This window comes from Ammospiza caudacuta, chromosome 2 (assembly GCF_027887145.1).
Source record: "Ammospiza caudacuta isolate bAmmCau1 chromosome 2, bAmmCau1.pri, whole genome shotgun sequence".
NCBI lineage: Eukaryota > Metazoa > Chordata > Aves > Passeriformes > Passerellidae > Ammospiza > Ammospiza caudacuta.
The window spans coordinates 112,244,179-112,266,576 of NC_080594.1; the positions used below are offsets into that span (position 1 = coordinate 112,244,179).

The 22,398-nt window shown below is 35.3% G+C and overlaps 1 protein-coding gene across 1 annotated transcript in view; it reads right to left on the bottom strand.

Annotated features, from left to right (window-relative positions):
• Nucleotides 1-22,398, bottom strand: part of CFAP47 (cilia and flagella associated protein 47) — a 261,632-nt gene that overhangs the window by 150,506 nt on the left and 88,728 nt on the right. The window contains exons 41-45 of the mRNA XM_058800177.1: nt 18,383-18,450; nt 17,140-17,285; nt 12,258-12,360; nt 11,112-11,338; nt 4,818-4,998 (exon numbers count right to left, since the gene is read on the bottom strand). Coding sequence (XP_058656160.1) covers nt 4,818-4,998; nt 11,112-11,338; nt 12,258-12,360; nt 17,140-17,285; nt 18,383-18,450 — 725 coding nt within the window. The remainder of the gene's footprint in view (nt 1-4,817; nt 4,999-11,111; nt 11,339-12,257; nt 12,361-17,139; nt 17,286-18,382; nt 18,451-22,398) is intronic.

The window sequence follows — 22,398 nt, forward strand, 5'->3', positions numbered from 1 at the left end:
TTTTCAATGTTTGTTTTTATAAATATAGGAAAAACCCTAAACCATGACAAAAAAATTGACAAAAAGCATTCCTAGTGCCTGCTTGCCTTAGAAAAGTTCAACAAGGCACATGTAAAATACAGAAATTGCTTATCAGGACACACTTGCTTAGGGGCATAACTATTTGAAAATTAAAATCTACCATTACCTTATAGAACTGCACAAATCTATCATTACTGATGGAATATATTTGTGTACTTATCATGCCATGTTGGGATTTGGTTATTATTAAAAAGAATAAAATAAGGCATTGATATGCTGGTACTGACATGTGCTGCTGCAATGTTTAGAACAGCAATTATTATCAACCATTTACTCCCATATATTTTCTTTCCTTTAAAATATGTCTACTCCAAGGGTATTGCTATCAGGTTCTCTGCTAATAGCACAAGTGGCAATGTAAAGTCATTTCAAGGCAGAAGATTGCAAAAAAAAAAAAATCTGAAATAAAAGAAAACCAAATTAACAGGAAGCCCTTCTTATAAAGTACTTGGATGGTTCAGTATTGATGAACTGTCACAGGCAGCTCTGTGAGCTGCTCTGTCTCAGGAACTTTTATGTTTCCATTACTCAAAGCAATTGTCAGTGTCATGTTACAATGTGCAAAGGCATAGCCTGTTCCAGAAAATTCCAGAATTTCCTAATTCTGGGAAAAATCCTTACTTAATACCAAAACACATATTATTGGACGTTTCTCTTAGCATTAGAATTTCACCAACTAGTTCTTATATTAAGCCCTAACCTGATAATTGGAACAAAAGTGTGTATCTTAGGTAAGATTCCACTTTCTTTTTTAAAAGATTGAGTGGTAGAAAGATTTCTGTTCCTCTTGAGTTTGTTCATATTTGACAAACCTCTCATTCACATAATTTTACAGGAATCATAAATTGTTTCATTACAAATCTCTGTCTTAGGTAGAAAGTGCTGTACTTTCTGCATAGTCTTTACATTAACAGTCTTCACAGTCAGACATATTTTCCCTTTTTAAATAATTACAGGTAACCTGAAAGGAACCTCTTTCCCTCAGAGATCATGGAGTCATCAAGGTATTCAATCTTTCAAGACCTTAAAAATTACTATAAAATTTGGCTGAGCCCTTCCTCATTTGCAATCTTCTGTCTAAAGTGTGGAACAAGAACTGGATGTGCTGTTCCAGTATTGTGTTCTCCTTCATGGTACAATAACAGCACTTTTCCATACCTGCACTGTATTTTTTAAGTTATGCATTCAAGGACCCTTGTTTTTCAAAATTTTACAAAGAATCCTTTGATGAAAGAACAATGGAGCTGATGTCAAAAAAGTGAGTGGGAAGTAAGGATGACAGCTTTGGTTCACACTGTGAGATGGGTATTCTGCTGCTTTGCAGATTTCTCAAACATTTTGGGAGACATCAAAATGTTTTGCAAGACTGCAAAACAAAGCCCATCCTTCCCTTTCTACCTATGTTATTTCATCTTTGATAAGTCACATTATTTAGCATAAAAACAATGTTTTTCAAAGAAATTCAACTGCCTAAGAAGTTGTTCTGCTTAGCTAAAACTTCGTTGAAGCTGATTTTGAGCTGATTATTTGCTGAAAAGACAAACAGCACTTTTTCCACTGGTTTTCACAGTTCTGCTTGAAAATCCTCAGGTATTTCCTTCTTTCCTAACCACAGTGAGTGTTTTGCTGATGGACATGACCAGCAAATATTCAGCAGAAAAAACACTTTTAAAAGATATTCAGAGATAATATAACAGGGCTGACTGAACATGGTCCTTACCTGCAGGAAGAGCATGCTCACTTACACAGGTGCAGTTTTGTGAAATAAGACTGCATGGCAGGAAATCTTAAATAATTATAAAGATTATAAACATATATATGCATTACAAAGTCAGTGACACTGGCAAGTAAAGTTACAACTGAAGTTACAATCTGAGCCATAAAAAAAACCTGTCTGTTCAAAGTTTCTTGTGCTTTCACCTTTAGAAGGAACTTGTTAGTTTGGTGAAGCATGGAGCTGGTTTTGGATGCTACTTCTCTGTTGCTAAAATTTGGAGCCATTATTTTAATCCCACTTGATATTTTATTCTTTTCATTCTTTCACAGCATCCCAGACAAAGGTAAACAACCATCTTTGGTTAACCACACTTATGATGTGGTTAAACCATACCAAATGGTTTAGCATGCAGACTCTTTTCCAAATATATAATTACATAATTGCTTGCACTAAAATTCATAGCTTATAACTATGTAAGAGCTCCAACTATCTTCTTTCACAAAATCTGTGTCATTCCTCACTCAACAAAGACTTTGTATAATCTTCCCATTAGTGAAATGTAGCTAACATTGTGCAATAACTACTGGTTCCTAAGGGCTCCCTTTCTGATTACTCTCCAATGATGAATTAACATTTGCTAATGGTTTTCAATCTTAGAGAAGTATTATTTTAGATCCATGCAAATATGCAGTGGTTTTGATCAAGATATCACACTTGAAGTAAGGTAAGCAAATTGTACTCTTTTTATCTATTTGATCTGTAAACAGTGCCAAAAATGTAATAAGGTCATTAACAAGATCTGTTTTCCAAGAAAATGTTTTGAGTGGCATTGAGTTTTTTACCATCTAATTCCCTCTTGGCAGAGTTCATAAAACACTCGTTGCACACTTCCTGCTACTGCAATCTAAGAAATTCTGATCCAAAGATTGGTTTTAGTCAGCTTGCTTCCACCTTTGTTTATCTTCATAAATATAAGCAGTGTCATTTCTTCAGAGAACCAACAATTCCCACCCTGAGGAAAGCCACCACCATGGCTAAAATATTCCTGCTTTCTCAGACAAGGATGTCAGAATTTTCAGATGAGACCAATGCTTTGCCCAGGACCACCAGCTGGGGACTTCTGTCACAATATTAGGTTTTCTGAGAGCCTGTAAATCATCCTGTGTCTCCTGATTAATGTAATAAATACACTGAATCAGTTGGCACTGTCTTCCTACTGAACACATATTTGTTTTCATGCTATTTTGCTGGTTATCTCAGCTTCCCTTCCTGGATGTTCTTTACCTCAGCACCTCTCTGAATTCACTACAAAAGCCTCATTTATTTTTCTGCATCATCTTGACATTTCTACTTCCTCATGTAACTATTACCCATCCTAGAAAGAAAAAAAACATATCAAAAAGATTATGTACACTGCAGTATTATCTAATTTCTGACTTTACATTGATGACTGTCCTCTTTCAAGAATTTGTTCAATATCTTTGGATGAATAAAGAAGCAGCATGAGCTAAGAGTAAAATAACTACTTCCTTACTATAATTTATTATAGTATATATTATAGTAGTCATCCATTTACTACATTCTTTTCTAGAATGCCATTTATTCACTACATTTTTGTAGTGAATACAATGCAATTAATATTCTAAATTTTTCAGATATATTCATTCGCATTTCAACTTTTAAAATAATTTGAGCAGTTGCTAAGAAACAGTGATCTCTCAGCTGGTCAGTTGAGAATCTTTGTTGTGTGACCATGATGGAGATCCTGGCAGGACACCAGATCTGTGTGTGCAGAGCTGGCTCTCTTTCCCCCAGATGTGATTCTGCTCTTCTACAGCGTAATACAAAGAATCTCCTAAAACACTCAGCAAAGCCATTAACTATTTTTAGTTCACCTCTACAGTAATTATGACACAAACACGTTGTTATTAACTTGACAATGAAGGAGTTTCTAGTAGGATTTAAATATCTTGCCACACATGACATATTCCAGCCTCCAGTGTCACATCAATTCTACAACTTCTGACTGCTCATCCTGTAGTCCCTCACCAATCCTGCCTCTAATACTGCCATAACTATTGATACCATCTTCCTAAAAACACACCCTAAATTTTTTTATAGCAGTTAAATTCTATTTCAAAAAAAAATATCTGTAATAAAGACTCCTCCAGAAAAAAATAAGATATTCTTTTTATTATTCCAGAATAGAATAAAAAAACCCAAGGTACACATTGAGTGTCAAAACAAAAACCCTGAAAGCACAACTGATTCCAGTGACACTTGGAAAAGTGAACTGCAAAAATATGCAAAGGACTTAAATGGTTAAGGACTGGTGAAACAAAACTAGATATGGAATGTGTATAATTCAAGTTTCTACAAATTTGCATGAAGTTCCCCCCTGAGGCTCCTTTCACCAAACTCCAGCTCTCTCAATGGCTCAGGTTGTTTGTGAGGTTTTTTAAGAAATGCAACCTAGAGTGCTTTATAGGTTCAAATAAAGCATTTTTAAAAAACCTATAAGATTTCTGTATAAAATTTAAGATACTAGAAAAATTAGAGACAACAGACTGACCAAAGATGGCAAGATCACTCTGAAAGGTAACGTAGACCTGTTCATTCACCATGAGCTGAAATCTCCCTCTGGCTGATTGAGGAGGGCAAACAAGAAAAGAGATGTGATATGAGTGGCACAATCTGAACATAGATCAGTGCTGGATGAGAAGTGGAAGGAAGAAATGGGAAGGGAGCACAAATTCAGGATCTGACAGATAAACAGACCTAATTAATTTGTCCTTTAGAGCAAGTGCTTGTGTGCCTTTGAGAAAACCAATAAACCAATGGCAAGTGAAAGCACTGGTTTGAGCTAATATTTACAACTTGGGTAGTGACAAGAAAGGCAAATTTGATCAATAGTAGAAAGGAAAGAAAGATCATTTTCTGTATCCACTCAGGAAAACCTTAAAAAAAATTTATATTTGCGAAAGAATACAGTCAAATTCATCACCTTAAAGACTATTACCTGTTTTCTGAGATGTAGGGTATTTGGCTGATGGAGGGTCCAAAATAACTCTGGCTGAAGATAACACTGGAATAGAGAACTTTTTAGGAACCTCAAAGACGTGTTTTATGCTCAGTTCTACACTGTAATCCACATGCTTCATCTCGGAGGGGTGCCGGCGAGGCTTCAGCAGGGCACGTCTCTGCAAGCAAAGCAATAATGTACACAGCTGAGCAATCACACATTTTCAGGTTGAGAAATACCACATTTTCTAATTTTTAAAGAATTTAGCTTAGTTCTAAAATTAAATTGGGAATTAAGAAACTTACATAGCAATTTTGAGTGATCCTTCCAAATAAAAACTGACTTGTAAGGTATTTTTAGACATCATGTATCTGAAACATTTGTTTAAGAATAATGCATTTTGAAATTTACAGTAAAACCATAGCCTACCCAGAAATAAGCTCTGCTAGCCTTCATGCATATGCAGGAGAGGTGAGAAAAGAAAAAAAAAATCTTAACTAAAAAATATTTTGTATCAATGATAGAAAGGTGCTTCTTCTCCCACTTCATAAAGTTTTCTGAGTAATAAGAAGCATGAAAGAGAAAAGTTATTTTGCTTTTTGGCAAGGGATAACTATTACCTAAATGATATTTTAATGTTGAAAATGTATTTTAGAAATATGGGCATTTAGAATCAATTCCAGAGATAAGTTAGCTCCTCTTGGTAAAAGCATTGCTAATCAACAGCATAAAACACATTAGTAAAGGATTAGCACAGTATATTAAGGCAAGCTCAATACAGGCATCTGAACCTCTTAATGAACTTAATTTGACTCCTGTAGGATAACATTACAAAAATACTGCAATGATTTAATACACTACTTGCTCAAAATTGTCATTTTCAATCCAATAACACACTACAATTGCAATGCTCAAGAGTAACTGTAAGCTGAACAAATTTTAAACTGAGTAATTTCTTTTTTACAGACAAGGCTTTGAATTAATGACTGTTGTGAATTATCTTGAAGTAAACCTAGGGCAGATATAAATATGGAAATATTCATCTTTTGTTAAGCAAACTGGTTTATTCTCAAAGTCTTTTGCTGTAAAACACTGCCAGGACTGCAGGTATCAAAGTACATATTTCAGTAGGCCAAGGAGTGTAAATCCATTGAGGGAATTCAAAAACTCAATGTAAAAGTAAAAACAATTGTTCTGAAAGATCACCATTACATATAACATGGTCAAATTAAATCAACTAGACTTGGGCTCAGCATTGTGTTGGTGTGGAGTTTTTTTGGTTTGCTTTTTTCCCCCGTTTTAATACAAGTCTCACATTCCCTTGCTGGCTTTAGAAAGCAGATCCACATTCTGACATTGCTTTGTTTTGATCATTAATCTACTCTTCCATAGTGTTAATACAGTGTTAAACAAAAAGTACATATGGACTCTGGGAATCTGTTAACATTTAGCTGTTAATATAGGTTTCTTGGCACAATAAATATAGAAACAGATAATTCTTCAAAATTCTTGTTATATGAAGAGAAACTGGAAAGATGTATTCGACTAAAAATTTCACATCAAACCAAATTCTTAGGATAGTTTTTGTACTGCTGTATTTGCACAACCTTGTGCAAATATAATTTACAGAAGGAACAGGAAAAATTGTTATGTGAGTTGAGAATCTGAGCTCACTATTCACTCATTTCTATCATACAGGACTGGACTCTGACATTACTCCCTCTCAAACGCACACAAAATTAATTAAAAAATCAATAAGTACAAATAATTCAATTGCCATATTAATTGCAAGTTCCACTTCTCTCTGATAGGAGTGAAATGCCAGAACACTTTGCAGTGGGAAAAAAAAATCATTCTAACTTGTAATAGTAGGTTCCTAACCAAAAGAATTACATGCATTTACCAGTTTAAATTTGACTTGATCTTCTGCATAATCAAATATAAATTTATACCTAAAAATGATTTTCATAACTAGATTATTTTCCAACACTGACATAAAAATCCAACATGATTACACAGTTTTGTTAAATTTTAATTGACAATATAATTGTAAGATGACCTTTCCTGGAGCACTGATCACATTTGAATTATAATTACCTTGAAGAAATGTCCTATTATTTAAAAACTCGCTGAAAGACTTTTTTTAAGATACTGGTTCATGTTATCTCATTTTTAAATATAGGTTAGGAAAAAACCCAGTTGGTCAGTATTACATAATCTATGAACATTTCAAATACTTCCTGGCACCTTGTAAACAAGGATGAAAACATTTTTAATCAGAGTCCTAGTGGAAAAAGAAAATTCTGCAACCATACACAAGACTAAACTTTGCTGCCTCACAGGCTAACATTTCCAAGAGAAAATCAACACAATTCAGATGAATGTTGCAACTGCTCCAATTTTTAACATCTTTGCGGGCTCTGAGAGTTACATAGAATTTAATATTTTTTTAACTCCCATGATCAGTGCAGATCTAAGGCGTCTCTACTGCAAAAAAAGACAGATTCCAAGAACTTTTACTTCATCAACCTGATAGTTCATGATATTCCAAGTGTGGAAGTCTTATTACCAGCTAATAGTATTTGCATTCAATTCCCAGGATTATTTATTTACTTAGAATAATTTTTTGAAAAATGAATGGAGGGTATATAAAGCATCAGAATTCAACTTGATCTTGAAAGTTTCAAGAACTTTTTTTTATTTTCCAAGGTATTTTCTCGGATGTGCCACCTGCACTTTCTATGTGTGAAGGGTGGCAGATTATGTTACAGGGTTCTGAGGCACTTCTCTCCTTTCTTGCATATTACTGTTCTTCAATTCCTAATTTAGCACCATTTCTTCCTTCCAGAGATTAACTTCTAAAACTGTTTCTCATGAATAAAGAAATTTATTATCTTGGTCTCTCAGAACCCCTGTGATCAATCGTGTTTGCCACCTCCCTTAATCCCATATCAAAAGATAAGTGATGTAATATAGAAGACATTGGTCTCACTTGTAAATTCAGCAAATTGAAATCTGACCACAGGTCCTTTTCTGAAAAGTTCATCCCCACTCAAATGTATCTAATGCAATTTTTTCATTTCCAGTGCCTTCTCTGCTCAAGGACACCATGATTCTTCCTTCAAAAAAAAACCCACACCAGTTTTTAAAAGAAGCAGATTCTTTACACTGATCTTACAAATTTCCATAATCACACAGAACACAAAAAATCCTTCTTGATCCCTGGGTGCCTATGAAAAGCACAAACTGTGAATATCCAAGCTGGACAGGTGGAGATGAGACTTTGCAACATCAGCTGAAGAGCAGCAGCCACAGCCCCAAGTGCACAAGGTCTCCATTCATTTTTCCTTGATCAAAACCCAAACTCACCAACACCACTAAGATAAAAACACTCCATGTGTACCAAGATAAAAACAGTCCATGTTGCTCAGTCCCATGGACAGCAGGATAAAAAGGAAATGCACAATATTATAACATCTGGAATATGGCAAATGTGGTGTCCGCACTCAGATAGGACACGTTCAAAAGGAAGCAAAACAGGGCATAAGTAAATACTTTTTATAGTTTAACAATGAGGGCACACGTGGACACAGCAGAAACTTAAAGCTTTAGTTCTGTGATTCTTGTGCAACAGGACTTTTCCAATCATAATGTCTGGTTATACAAGGAGATTATTGGCATCTATGAAGAAAAATTCCTGTATCTAGCAATTGGGTCTAAAATTAGACAAGTTATTTTGTCTCACTTCACTGACTGCAGCATCCTCTCCCTCACACTCACAAGTAAATGAATTCTCATATTGTTACTTCTTTTTAATTCACTTTCCTCTATTTAGTCCATTTAGCAACTTCAGTCTAAACATGTTCTTCTCCCATAGTCTCTTATCTTTTTTCCAATATCCTCTTCCTTCCCTTGTTATCTATGTTCACCTAAACATTCCCCTTTCAGTTTCGTCTTATTCATCATTACTAATTATTCGCAAAACAGCCTTTGTTAATTATTCACTATAATGTCAAATCCGATCTTAACAGTGTCTGAGAGCTCCCATATTATCCTATACTATCTTTACTACTACCCAAAATTGTTTTAGGAGTAAATAAAGAAACACTCAGGAGGGTAAGAAAGTAACATAATTTTATGGGAAAAAGATTTAAAAATCATTATTTGTTACTAATTCTAATAATTCAAACAATCAAAATAGACCTTTGTTCCTTATGGCAACAAAAAGAACGAGTAAAAACATAGTAAAGAAGTAGCTAGGACTTTTGCTGTGTATAGATGGGTCAAATAAAAAATTATACCTGAAGTTACTGATCATGAATATCCAGTTTGACTCCAAAAACACAGCCCATCTTTACTACTGTTTTCTATGTGACTTAAGGAAACATCACTAAAATTTACAGTTCACACAGACTGGAAATCATGCAATTATTTATTTATTTATTCTTCAACTTGACAAGTAAAAAATGGAGCAAGTAGTACTAATGGCAGGGTATTTTCCCTTCTGTCCATCTGTTGTCTAACATGATTCTACCTGTAGGAAGCAAGTAGAAAGGTAGAACAGAAATCCAAAAGAAAACAACAGATTTCCAAACATTCTGGATTTATCTCTTACCTACAACTTCTGCCCCAAAGGATTTTGTGAACCTAAGTAATTCATTGAACCATGGGTGCTGTAGATTGGCTTTTTTTCTTTTTTGCCTTTTTGGGGTTTTTTTTGGTGGGGAAAGGGGAGAATTTAGACCACTGAAAACTATACTTCAACTCCAATTTTCACTGCAGAACACCAACCCCCCTCAAAAAAGTTTTCTCCAGTTAATGCAATCATAATTTCTACGTTATCACCTTTAAACAGATAGTTGGCAAGAATTTATTACAAAAAGTTTTTAAGAATGTTTCATATTTTAGTCTGCATAGTGGATATTGAGAATTTTTTAATGTATAAACTCTTTTCTATGCCAGTAGTAGAACTTCTCCCCTGTATTTTTCATAAGCAAGTATAAGACTTTCTGTACATGAAAAAAATACTTTTTTCTGCACATTAGTTTCATTTCTCACATGATAATTCATTCAGTGCTAGTATCCACCATTATGTGTTTTACAAGGTAATTAAGCTAATTATCCTCCAGTTTTCCACAATACATGTGGTTTTAGAACTCCTATTGCATTTTAGCATGTCCAGTGGTGCAAGGAGTGTTCCTATCATGTTCAGTCTTGATCCCATCCACAACTTCAGAGCAGTTTGACTTTTCATCAAGTATTTGCTAAGTTACTGTGATATTAAGGGACTTGAATTATGAAAACTCAATAAAATGTTACCAGAACAGTGGATTAGCCATAATCCCAAAGGAGACTACTTGACTCTAGATGACACGATTACAATTGTTGTCCTACTCCAAACACACAACAGATGAAAGTTACAATGTAATTTTCCCTCATTTTGTTTGCTTTCTATTACTTTTCAAACAAAAGGCATAAATTTGGAAACACCAAATCACAAGGGAAAATTCTTTTCCTCTTACTTGAGGAACTGTCTAACTGGAAAGCTGGAATAACATTGCTGCCCAGCAATTGGTCTGAGGCCAGGCACCATCAGGGCACAAGGGAAATTAAAACCCAGAGGGAGCCTGTCATCCTCAGAAGGCTATACTAGAATTCTTCATGAGGAAAAGCCTTGTTTATTTGGCAATATCATTATTATAAATTTATTCACAAGTAATAACTGATTGTTTAATGGACTACCTTGGGAGAAACTTTTATTTCTAGATGTTGAAATTTTAGGAAACTATGTATAGGTTGGAATGATCTATACAAGGGGAGCTACAACTTATTAGAAAAACTTGTGGCTTTTCAGAACTATTTTTCATTGATTGCAAGACAAAAAGAAGTCTCCTTAATTTATTCTCAAGGTTTATTGGTTTCGGAAAAAAAAATCCATTTCTTACAAAAATATGCATAATGAAATTTACTAATACAGATACATTTTACATGGAATATGAAAGCTTTTTTAATCAACAGGTATTTTTCAAAAGTAAATTGTTAGTACTTTTCTCAACTGCAGTCAAGTTTTTTTTAAAGGATAGACACCATAATAGCAATGGGGTGACAAAGTGGCTTCAGAATGAACATGTAAAATATTGCAGTGTCTGAGGGGGAATTGGGATCAGTAACTGTCAGATTTTAGATATGTGAAAAAAATATAACTTCACACCTGAAACATGAAAACAATTCAGTCCCACAGATCAAGGACAACTAAATGTAATTGCAGCACCAGATGATTGTGTTTCTCACCTCTACTCCAGACAGCCCCAACAACGCTGTTGCAACTCGAACGCTGCTGCTCTGCAGAGTCCCCGTCATCAATCTCCTCTCATACTCCACAGCTGACATCTGCTGCTGAGCAGCCAGAGCCAGGGCCCTCTCCCTTGGCTCATTGATCAATGGGATCTTCAGATTCTCCTCCAGAGTCTGACCAAGTACACATTTCAAATATAAAACTGGATGTGCTGTGCATTCATCTGTTAAAAAAACCCAAAGAAATGAAAGAGCAAAACAAAACCACACACCACGTTTATCAGCTGGTGGAACTGCAGAGAGTATTTAAAATTTCTAATCTCTAAAGAAAATAAGAATACAAAATTCCTTCAAAGTTTAGTTACATGCTATTAACTAGTACATGCCATTTATAACCTGTAATACTTTATTTTTCAACATAAGAGGGAAGTAAAAATTAGCAGACTGAAATGCAACCCAAAATTTAGCTAATAGGGACAAGAAATAGCTAATAGCTTAGCTAACAAAAGAATCCCAGACTTTAGTGTTACTAGCATTATGACAGTATTAAAAGTTTACCCAAAGTCCTTCTGCTACCTACACAACACAGCCATGTTTTCACCCCTCTAGATGATCTTTCATCTCCTCTAAAAGAAACCACCAGAAATTATTTCAAGTAGCAGTTGTCAATTATTTCAAGTGTCAAGTCCTACACTGTTTCTGAAACAAGACTGACAGGAGTTTATCCCTCTCTATTTAAAGACAAAAGCATTGGAATATCACATCACTGCACACAAAACTCATGTTCTAAAGCTAGAAAAATTCTAGATAAGATGACTTGTCCTGCTTCATATGGCTAGCAACCTATATTTAGAAGAAGAAAATAAGAAAAATTATGAAAAAGTATTTATGTAGACTATGTTAAAAGCAATACAAGCTGAAGATCACCAACAACCAGCTGATGTTCTGAAGAGAATGGACTGGAAAACATTAGAAGAAATGTCGCATATATTCATTATAATGCATTTTTTACACTTCAGTATAAACAACTTCTTTTTTTTACCACATGTATATAATAATTATAAGAAAAATCCATAGAAATAAAAGAATATTTTTAAAAAATTATTTGCTGTATTTTACTCTTCTCCCTTCTATTCACTGTACCTTCTGAGGTAGCATGCAAAACATTTGGACTATCCAAGGTAGGCAATTCTGAAGTCAGAGGTAAATCCCCTGATCCCTCAATCAGGTACACAAATTCTCCAATCTGAAACACAAGGACACACATCCTTCAGAGTGCAACTCATGCAGAACAGAAGGCAAAGTATTACAACCAACAGCAAAGATATCCTAGTAACATCTAAGATCTGACCTGAGCAACAATTTACATACTCAGGAGAACTGTTTTTTTAAACTATGCCTAAATATAAAAAAAATATTATTTCAAGCCATGCTGTGATAATAAAGTGACTTTAATTGATAATATTAAATCTGAAAAGTCAAAAAATTTCAAAAAGCAGAATCCTTACTAACTCATCATATAATTTAACTAAATAAGGGTACCCTTACCCATAAATACAGGAAAAAATTGAATTCTAACTATCTAGTACAGTTACATATAATTAAACATGTTCATGAGCAACCTTCATTGTTCTTCACCATTTGGAATTTTTTTTAATAAAAATGTTTACAATAGTTTTGTGCCAGAAACATTTAAAAAATTAAGTTAGTAAATCTTAATTATTTCATTAAAAATGGAAAATCTACAGAAGCTTGAAAGTAAATATAAATATGACCTAGAACAAATAAATACATTCATTTTTCATAGAGGAAAGGATAACTAGCCAAGAAATAACAGTTTGAGTTATAGATGGAATGAAAAAATAAGGCACAAATTGAAAACAGGAAAGTATTTTTGAAGAAAAGAAAACTCACTGAAAGTACTCCAGATTTAAGTCCACAATCAGAATGCCCAAACTAAAAAGATATCTAAGCTAGGTACCCTACATCTATCTGAACTAGGCAGGAGATTTAACATATATACTGCATATATTGCTTTGATAATTTCTTTGTGTTTACCACAATTTTTTTCAGACAATTTTAGCTTCTCCTGATTGCAAGATAAAGAATTAAATGTCTCTGCAACACCTGATACAGTTTGCACATTCACTCTCTCTTTATTTCCATAAACCATATTCTGTAAAACTCTGCCCTAAAAACACATATTCTAAAACACACTCTGCCCTAAAAACACGTCTTTTATTCTTCATTCCAGATATGAAGGAAATAATTTAGTTTCTATAATTTAGCGCATTTGCCAACCAACACAATGTTTTCCTTTTAATAATGCTCAATAGCATAAAAAACCTTGCTTTTTCCTTTGCCTTCATTTGTAGTTTCATCAGATATTTATGTTAAGGCTGAAAACACTGCAATTATATTTCTGACCCAGCAGAAGGAAAGCTATTCAACTTTGATGGTATTTTCTCCCCTTCTTGATTCAAGAGCTCACACAAATCTTCCTTGAGAAGGATAAAAAAACCTCCTGCAAAACTGGATTCTCACACACAAACAGCCACTCCTGAGAACCAATTTAACCAGGAGTTATTCCTGTTTGACACAGTGATTTGGCTCCATAAGGGCCCTTAACAAGCTCACAGCACACACAACTGATTTTAGGAAGGTGCTGGTTGCTGGGATGCCATCCTGCTATCAGCTGCTTTTCCTGTCCTTGCTGAAATCAATATGCTTATAGGAAGGAACAAAATTCCCCAATTTCCTCTTTGCTTTGAAGAATTCTGGGGTTTTGATCTCCACAGAATGCAAATCCTGTTTTCTTTCCACTGAGTTGTTTTTTCCCTGATGCTTTGGAACAAAATGAGGATTTCACTGAACTTGGAGAGTTTAGCTTGCATGCCCATGATTCTAATGATTTATATTTCCATTTTCCATCAGCTGCAAACAGGCCAGCATCAGCATTGTGCAGGGTTTACTGTTAATGAAAACAGCTAATAAAAGAGCTGTTGAACTTTCTATCCAATCCCATTGCTATCTGATGTTCTAAAAGAATGTAGGGCTACGAGGAGTTTGTAGTTGCCTTTGCAAGCCAGTAAGAGCAACAGATAGCAAAGTGTTCTTTCAATAAACAATTTACTTTTATACTACTTAGCTGTAAAAGTCTGGACTGACACTCTTAAACTATGATTCAATAAATCATTATCATCAAAATTTCCACATTGCTCACATTTAAATTACCTCCAGGAAACAAAGATATATTTTTTTAAAAGCAACAGGGTTATGTTTAACAATATTTAATATCAACTATGAAAAGATCTATGCTAAAAACCTGAAAAATTTCTGTTTCAATTTTTCTTAAAGAACAATAAAATACTGAAACAAATCCTTGAGAAATGTGCTAAATGGCTTGTGCTGCCATTTCAAACTTTAGGAAAGTTAACATAAATATATTAATTCAACATAAGGAACATCCTTGAGGCCAGAAGCCTTGAATCAGTGTATCCTCTTGCTGTTATTACAGATATATAGCTGCTGCAGTGAATTCCCAATCAGATTCAAGTATAGTGATTTAAATCTCAATCCTTCATTGATTGTAATGAAGGAGCAGACCTACTCTGATTACTGGTTTGGTCTATTTGCCAAAAAGGGTAGGAAAGGTAGGCAGGAAAAAAATCACAGCAATGCTAAATTAAATTATTTATTAGATTTTATATACAGCACAAGTCCATATTTGACTCCTCATTGTGTAAAGTCATTTGATCATCATACAACATCCTGGCTGCACTTTGTCAGTTAGATAAAGGTATGACTGAAATATCACAGCCATATACAAAATATTTCAGAAAGCCAAATTCTTCCTGTGCCATTACTATACAGCCCTAAAATCATGTTAGCTATCTTGCAGTTTCATATTTCCATAGGAGATTTAATACAATTCCTCACAAATGATGCAATTAAGTAGATGGAGCTAATTTTCTAACCTGAGGTTCTGCATATCAAAAAATTTGCATTTTGAGGAGCCTTTAAATGCACCACACCTACTCAGCTAAGCTGGAAGGACCAGGTGATCCAGGAAAAGTTACCATACAGGACTTAACAGCAGCTTCTCTGAGGCATTAATGCTTCCTGCTGTGAAAAGTCACCTAAACCTTTGTTAAGAACAGTGATTAGTAGCTGGGTGTCTAATTTACTTCTACATCACCACTGGAGGCAGCACTGGGGCTGTCAGAAATGTACTTTTCCCTTTCCACCTGAAATATGACCATCCTATAGCTCTTCCCACATCTCTTAGATTAACACTCTTTCCTTAACATGTCTCAATTTCCCTTCTCTTCACTATTTATTCAGCTTTCAGGCTCTGTTCCTTGTGTACCATGAGCCTACTCTTCTCAGCCAGGGTGTGAACTTCTGCTTCTAATAAAGATACAACAAACAGATAAATTGTCTGAGATTTAAAGGGTATTAAAGAATAACAGGTAAAAGGAAATACTTCTCAGATTTACTCCCAGAGAGCTGTAGGCCAGGTTTTTCCTTGTCTAGAGACTGCATCCAGATATTTCATTGAATTAAACTGATGGACCTTAAATTCCTCTATGAATGTACAGCTGTTAGTGTGTATTTCTTCCCTAATAATTTCTTTCATTGAATGATGCTGAGCACTGGATTGATTTTCCACTGAACCATCCACAAAGATTGCTAACCTCTGACATGGGGACTCTTTGTGGGTGGTTCCCTGCTGTCAATAAGGTGTGAGCTCACAATTTCAGTGTGAATTCAACAGAAATCCATCTTCTATCTCAGCTAGTTTTCAAGAAAATCAAGAGAACTGTACACTCTTTAAGACATCCAGTCATATAGTTTGTTTTCTTTTAAAATAACCAGTATTTTCACATACTGGACAGAGTCAGAAAGACAGAATTTGGCATCATTGTATTAGTCTTATTTTCCTTTATGAACAAGATAAAAAAATCAAGCTGGCCATGTGGCGTAGCCAAAGTCATGCTTAAGTAATAAAAAATCCCATCAAACACACAAACATCAGACACTAGCAGAAGTTCTATGTTCTATAGAAGGTAAAAATATGGAAGCTGAAAATGTGCAGGAGGAAAAGTAATTTGGTTTCAGATGCATTGTTACAAATCATCAAAACATGGCAGAGAGAAAGGCAGAGGCTCATAATTGGACAGAGGGGAAGCTGAACCACAGAGGCATTGTCAGGAAAGTAAGAAGCAGAATCCAAACCTTGAGATCAGCCACACATAAAAGAAGATTATAGAAACAACAGGGTTGTGAAAAACATTGACAGCCAGAGACAAAACACAGCAGACAGGTTAAAGAGGTGAAAAGATGGACTAGAGACACAGAAATAAGATTGTGACTGCTGAGATAAAGGATTACAGGAACATCCAAAAGCTGGTTTGCAAGGTTTGAGGTTCTGAAATATGATCAAAATCAGATTTGGTGATTTGACTGAATTTCAATTAAGTATATAAAACCCAGGCTACATGAGTCAAGAGAGACTGAAAGGTTGTTGGAGACAGTATTCATGTACAGTCTTTTCTGAATGGAACTCTGATTGAGAGGAAAATTTAAAAAGAGGCAGCAAGAAAAATTATTATTCTACTTTGACAGCATACCCTAAATACAGGGATGAATACATGGAGAAGTACAGAACAGTAAAGTCTTTATCCATTCCCTGCCTGTGCATTGTTCTTGCACCCACGTCAAGACAAATTATTTAAATTTCTTTTCTTTTCTTTTCTGAAGCTCAGATACCTAGAAAAGCCACCAAAATAACATTCCCTACAGTATTACTTTTTATTACTTAGTGGTTTTAAAGTGAAAAGTTGCTTGCAGCATTTCATATAATTCTAATTATGTGTAAAAGGACAGTAAATAGTTGCCCTTGATCAGGACCCCCAAGTCCCTTTTCACAGCACTGCTCTCATTTTCCCTATTCATGCACAATTGGCCAAAGCCCTGATTCTTATCTGACATGATAAACACAGAACACACACTTTATTCTTACCTTTTCATTAATCAGAATGAGAGTGCAGTACCGCTTCTCCTGATTAAAGGGAAGGAAGTGAATATCTAAGGATGCAGAATCTTTCCCTCTCAAGAACAGGTTTTCCATTGGACTGAAGAACTCATGCAGGAGGCTAGATTGATCAGCTGTTAAAATGAGTTTAAGTGGATGTTTAGATACAACAGCACAGGCTGTAAAATAAACTAGCTGCATGAGTTTAAGAAAAGATATATACTGTATAAAGCCTCCTGTAGCAATCAGTATTTAAGGCACACCTGTAATCAATAAACAGTAATTACAGTTACACTTGTGTAGATGTGCTGCAATAATGCATGCTGTATTATTTAAATACATTTTGCTAATTACCCGTGTTCTTAGTCTGTGCACTGAAACAAAACATGGGAAAATAGTCAGTTCTCACCATTAAAAAATCCTTAAGGAGGTACAGCCTCTAAGAAAAGTCTACTCTCATCAGAAGGAAAAGTATAATTTACTACTATTTGAACAAAGAATCTCACTCTCAGAGCAGCAACTATGTCTGACATCTTCTAGAACAGGCAAAACCTAAATACTGGCAACACTGGCTTTCTTTCACTGCTTTTCACAAAAGCATTAGGCTGGGAAAGAATCTTAGGGTTGAGCCTGGCAGGCTCTGACTGTCTCACTGTGTGTTTTTCATCTGCTAAGCACAATTTGACACTGACCCTCAAGCTTTCCTGGCTGGCCTTCTAGGCAGGACAGCAGACCTGAGAATATATGTGAAAGTGAAAACAGCAACGAGTGAAATGACAGAGGAAAATTATGCCAATCTCCGACCAAATAGATAGAACAGGGATGGGACACCCACAGCTTCTCTGAGTAACCTGCCCCAGGGCCTCACCACCCTCACAGGAAGAATTTCTTCCTCATATCTAATCTAAACCTTCCTTCCTTCAGTTCAAAGTCATCACTTCTTGTTCTGTCCCTACATTCCCTTGTAAAAAGTCCCTCTCCAGCTCTCTTGTAACTCCTCCAGGTACTGGAAAGCCACAATAAGATCACCCTGGAACCTTCTCTTCTTCAGGCTGAATTTTTAACGGTGATGGGCAATTTGAGGCCAAAATTTTATTAAAACTAAAAATAATATTTACAGAGCATATCCATATATAATATTTATTGAACATACTTAGATGTCAAAATCTCGCTTCAGTAGATAATCTCATTTTTACTGCAGTAAGGCATGAGGTATTGCATAGGTACTTACAGAAAGTCTCTTTCTTTGAATCTTCAGACAGTACACTGTTTTTTGAATTTAATATGCTACTTTCAAAACTAAAAGAAAAAAAAAAGTAAAACAATATTCTAAAGCTGGACATGTTTATTATCAATAGGTAGCTTAGTTCCCCTTTTTATGAATAAACACCAGAAAAGCAAATGTTATCAACACAAAAAAACCCCATCAAAATAGACCATTACATTTTGGAACCATTTTCCAACAAATAATACTAAAAATCACCCTATCCACTTGAGGTGGCTACAGGAATGATCTATATTAAATAACATTGCAGTTAATTGTTCAAAAGAAACCTAATGTAATCAAGGCTTTGTCTAAGAAAGGTGAAAGGGACAAATCTTAACCTAATCACCTGAACTCTGCTCATTACAATATTGCTTTTCAAGTGTATTTGAAAAGAACAAATATACTCAAAAAACCAGTTTCAAACAAAATCTCCTTTGAACTTCCACCACAGGAGCAAACTGTGCTCCTGACCATCATATTTTCTTAATGTGACTCTATGTAGCTTTCTATTCTTCTTCACAAGTAACTCCCACCATTGTTGACAGGGGTTAAGATTGTGCAGTTACATTTATGGAAGGAGAATCTTGCTTAATTTATGACATGCACAGAGCTCAAAGATGCTGAAAACAATACTGTAATATTTCAAAAAATACTGAGTTTCAGCTCAAAACTCTGATTTTAAATTATCCACACACAAAAGTTATTGCCCCCAGCAGTAAAATTTGATGAACCAGCATACAGCAAACCATTACTACATACAATGTTTGATGTTGGGTCTCTCCTAAAATAAATAGTTAATCTTGCTGGGCTAAGAAAAAATCACAACCTTAAACAAATGTATGTGCAAAACTCTCAGAATATGTTACCCTGGAGATTTGTTTTTTAATATCTATACTTAAAACTATTTTACAGAAAGGAAAATGATCTCTGAGTATATGCATACAACAAACGATTTATATTGTACTTCACAAAAAAGTATCTCACATTAAAAAATACTAATTTTTTATATAAAACATCATTTCTCTCAATGCTTTATCTTTGAACGAGAATGCCAAGTCATGCTTGCAAAAACAGAGACTACAGCAGAAGAATCACTGTAAAAGTAACAAATAGCTCAACAGCTGTATGAAAAAATAATAATAGTAAACAAAATACATTACATTTTTCACAGGTGAGAATTATACATTGAATAAGTCCTATTTTCAAATCTGAAGAACTGAGAAACTCATTAGACTGATTTAACACGGTATTGAACTTCTCTCAGTATCAATTTTTTTCTTACTTCAGTGAACAAAGCACTTGCAGGTAAATGACGGGAAAAGAAAACAAACCTGTGTTGTGGAAGACATGAACATTGTGTCTCATTCTTCCATAACAAAAAGAAATAGCATCTTGCTCAATAATAAAACTGAAAGGAATAAAGCTCAGAAGGTATAAGAAGCTTGGTTATGTTCAAAGTCTGGTTCAATACATCCTCTTTCAATACACAGAGAAATAAGGAAAAGGATTAGGGAGAAGAGCTTAAAGCTGCCATAAAATAAATCTACACAGCCTGTTCACAGCACCTGAGTCAGGCAAATCCCTGGGATCAGCAGAGAATGTGGAATGAAGGGCTCAAAAGCAGCCCTGTGGAGGAGGATTTGGGCATATTGGTAAAACAAACATGAGCTGGTGATGTCCACTCACAGCCCGGGGAGGCAAATGTGTCCTGGGCTGCATCAGAGCCCCGAGGGCAGCAGGGCAGGGAGGGGACTCTGCCCCTCTGCTCTGCTCTGCTCTGGGGACACCCCACTGCAGGGCTGCCCCCAGCCCTGGGGGCCCCAGCACAAAAAAGGCAGAAGGGGCTCGAGGAGGAACACAGAAGTGATCAGAGGGCTGGAGCACTTCTCCAATGAAGATATCCTGGAGGAGAAAAGGCTCCAGGAAAACCTCACTCTGGTCTTTCAATATTTAAGGCCAGGGCAGAGGCAGCTGGGGACTGGGGGGGAAACAAGAGCAGCTCACAAGAAAGAGAGAGAGATCAAGCAGCTTCTCCAACAGCCCCTCATTAAGATTGGGGATTTTTGCTGACAGAGTAAGACAATTTTACTGTTCATGAAATGAACAAAAAGTTCAAGATTATGTTGCAGGTAAGGATGAGTTAATGAGGGCACCTTTCAGTTGCCTTGTTGCGGTGTGAATACTTCCATTTCGTTCTTGCTGTGGTTATTCTCACCAGTTCAGACTGAGATCACAGACTGGATAGGAAGGGACCTTGAAGATCATCTAATTTCAACCTACTTCCATACTTTTGCACCAGTAAAAGAGTCTAGTATCTGCTACCTGAGTTGTCAGATACCAGTTCCAAGATAACACTACACTGGGCTTGCCATGTTATCAGTGTGCCAAAAACCCAGATCAAAAGGAAAATCATCTCTGCAGTCAACACAGAGAGTGTGCATACACTTCATGCCAGGCTCCAAACAAGCCAATAACTCTGTTTTACATCCAACAAATGCACAAGGGAAAAAAACAAAAAACAAACAAACCAACAAACAAAAACAAAAACAAACAAACAAAAAAAAACTTTCCTATGTGCATTTGGAGAAGAATTCACTAGCTTATAGCTCCAGATTCTATATATTATCAAGGAGGTAAAAAAGAAGTGCCAGACACCATAAGTCTTAAATTCACAGAGCAGCATCTTAATCAATGAACTTTAGGATGTTTAGCAAGCAAAGATTTTATTAGAAGAGATACAACAAACTGCTTAGAAATGCATTGCAAATACTGAAACATTTGAATACAAAATTCATATCTAAAATATTCACCAGTTTCTACACTCTGTGGAACAGTTTGTGATCTCAGAACAAAGAGTAGGATAGAAACTAAAACAGGAGCTGCCCAAAATAGGTACTAAGGCTTAGAGTAACTGGATTTCTTTGATATCAAATATTACCCTGAATTGTAATGACTCCTGATAACATATTTGTAAACTGTATTTTAAATTACAGAGAGAAACCATTTTTAGATCCTAACTCTTTCTTTATTCTTCCAGTAAGTAAATACAGCTATTCTGCATAACCTAATTCTCTCCTTGGCACATGAAACAGCTTAGAATCAGAACAGAAAGTGTAAGAATAAAATTTGGAAAATTGAAATTGTTTGGAATTCCTGACATTATCTCCAGTTTTAAAAAAAGGAGTAATTTAGTTAACAGTAAGAAGCTATACACAATGAAGAGCTTGATTTGAAATTAATTCATTAATTTTTTTCCATTTTTTAGTTTAAATACATTTTTTAATGTAAAAATATTTATCAAAATTCACAGCATGTTTTGCAAATCAATCTTTGCTTTTGCACAGATCCAGATCCAGCCTTATGGACACTACTGCATATGACAATCTGCTTAGTCATGGTCTTAGAATAGGACTATTAGTGAAACATTGATATATCTTTACTACTTTCTAGTTTTACAGTAGGATATTTATGAAGGAAAAGTTACCTATTAAACGTAACCTTGAACTTTTACAGTCATTTGATACTTTTTTTCCTAATGGACATAATCTAAAAATACCAACATGCTTGAAAGCTATGAGTAATTTTTCATTAAACAGAATTTCTGTGCCATGTGGTGCGCTTCTCTCCACCTGGTTCTCCTTCTCCCACAGGGAGCAGACCATGCTGGCACACAGATGCAGACCAAAGATAATAATTGAAGTGTCAAGGGCTTGGAAAAGCACAGAGAAGTGGATATCTTGAAAAAGTCTTGTCCCAGTATACATAAAACTATGTCAAGTGGATTAAAAAAAAAAAAGAAGCACTGTGCTTCTCACCCAACACCATCCAGTCCTGAATGAATAAAGAAGTTTTGCCTGCAGTACTGAAGGACATGGGCTACTGCTGGAGTTTTGGGCTTAGTGCTGTGTCCCAGCAAGGACATAGCAATTCCTCAGCTCCAGCTCCACACTGGGATTGCTCAGTCACACTGTGACAGACCC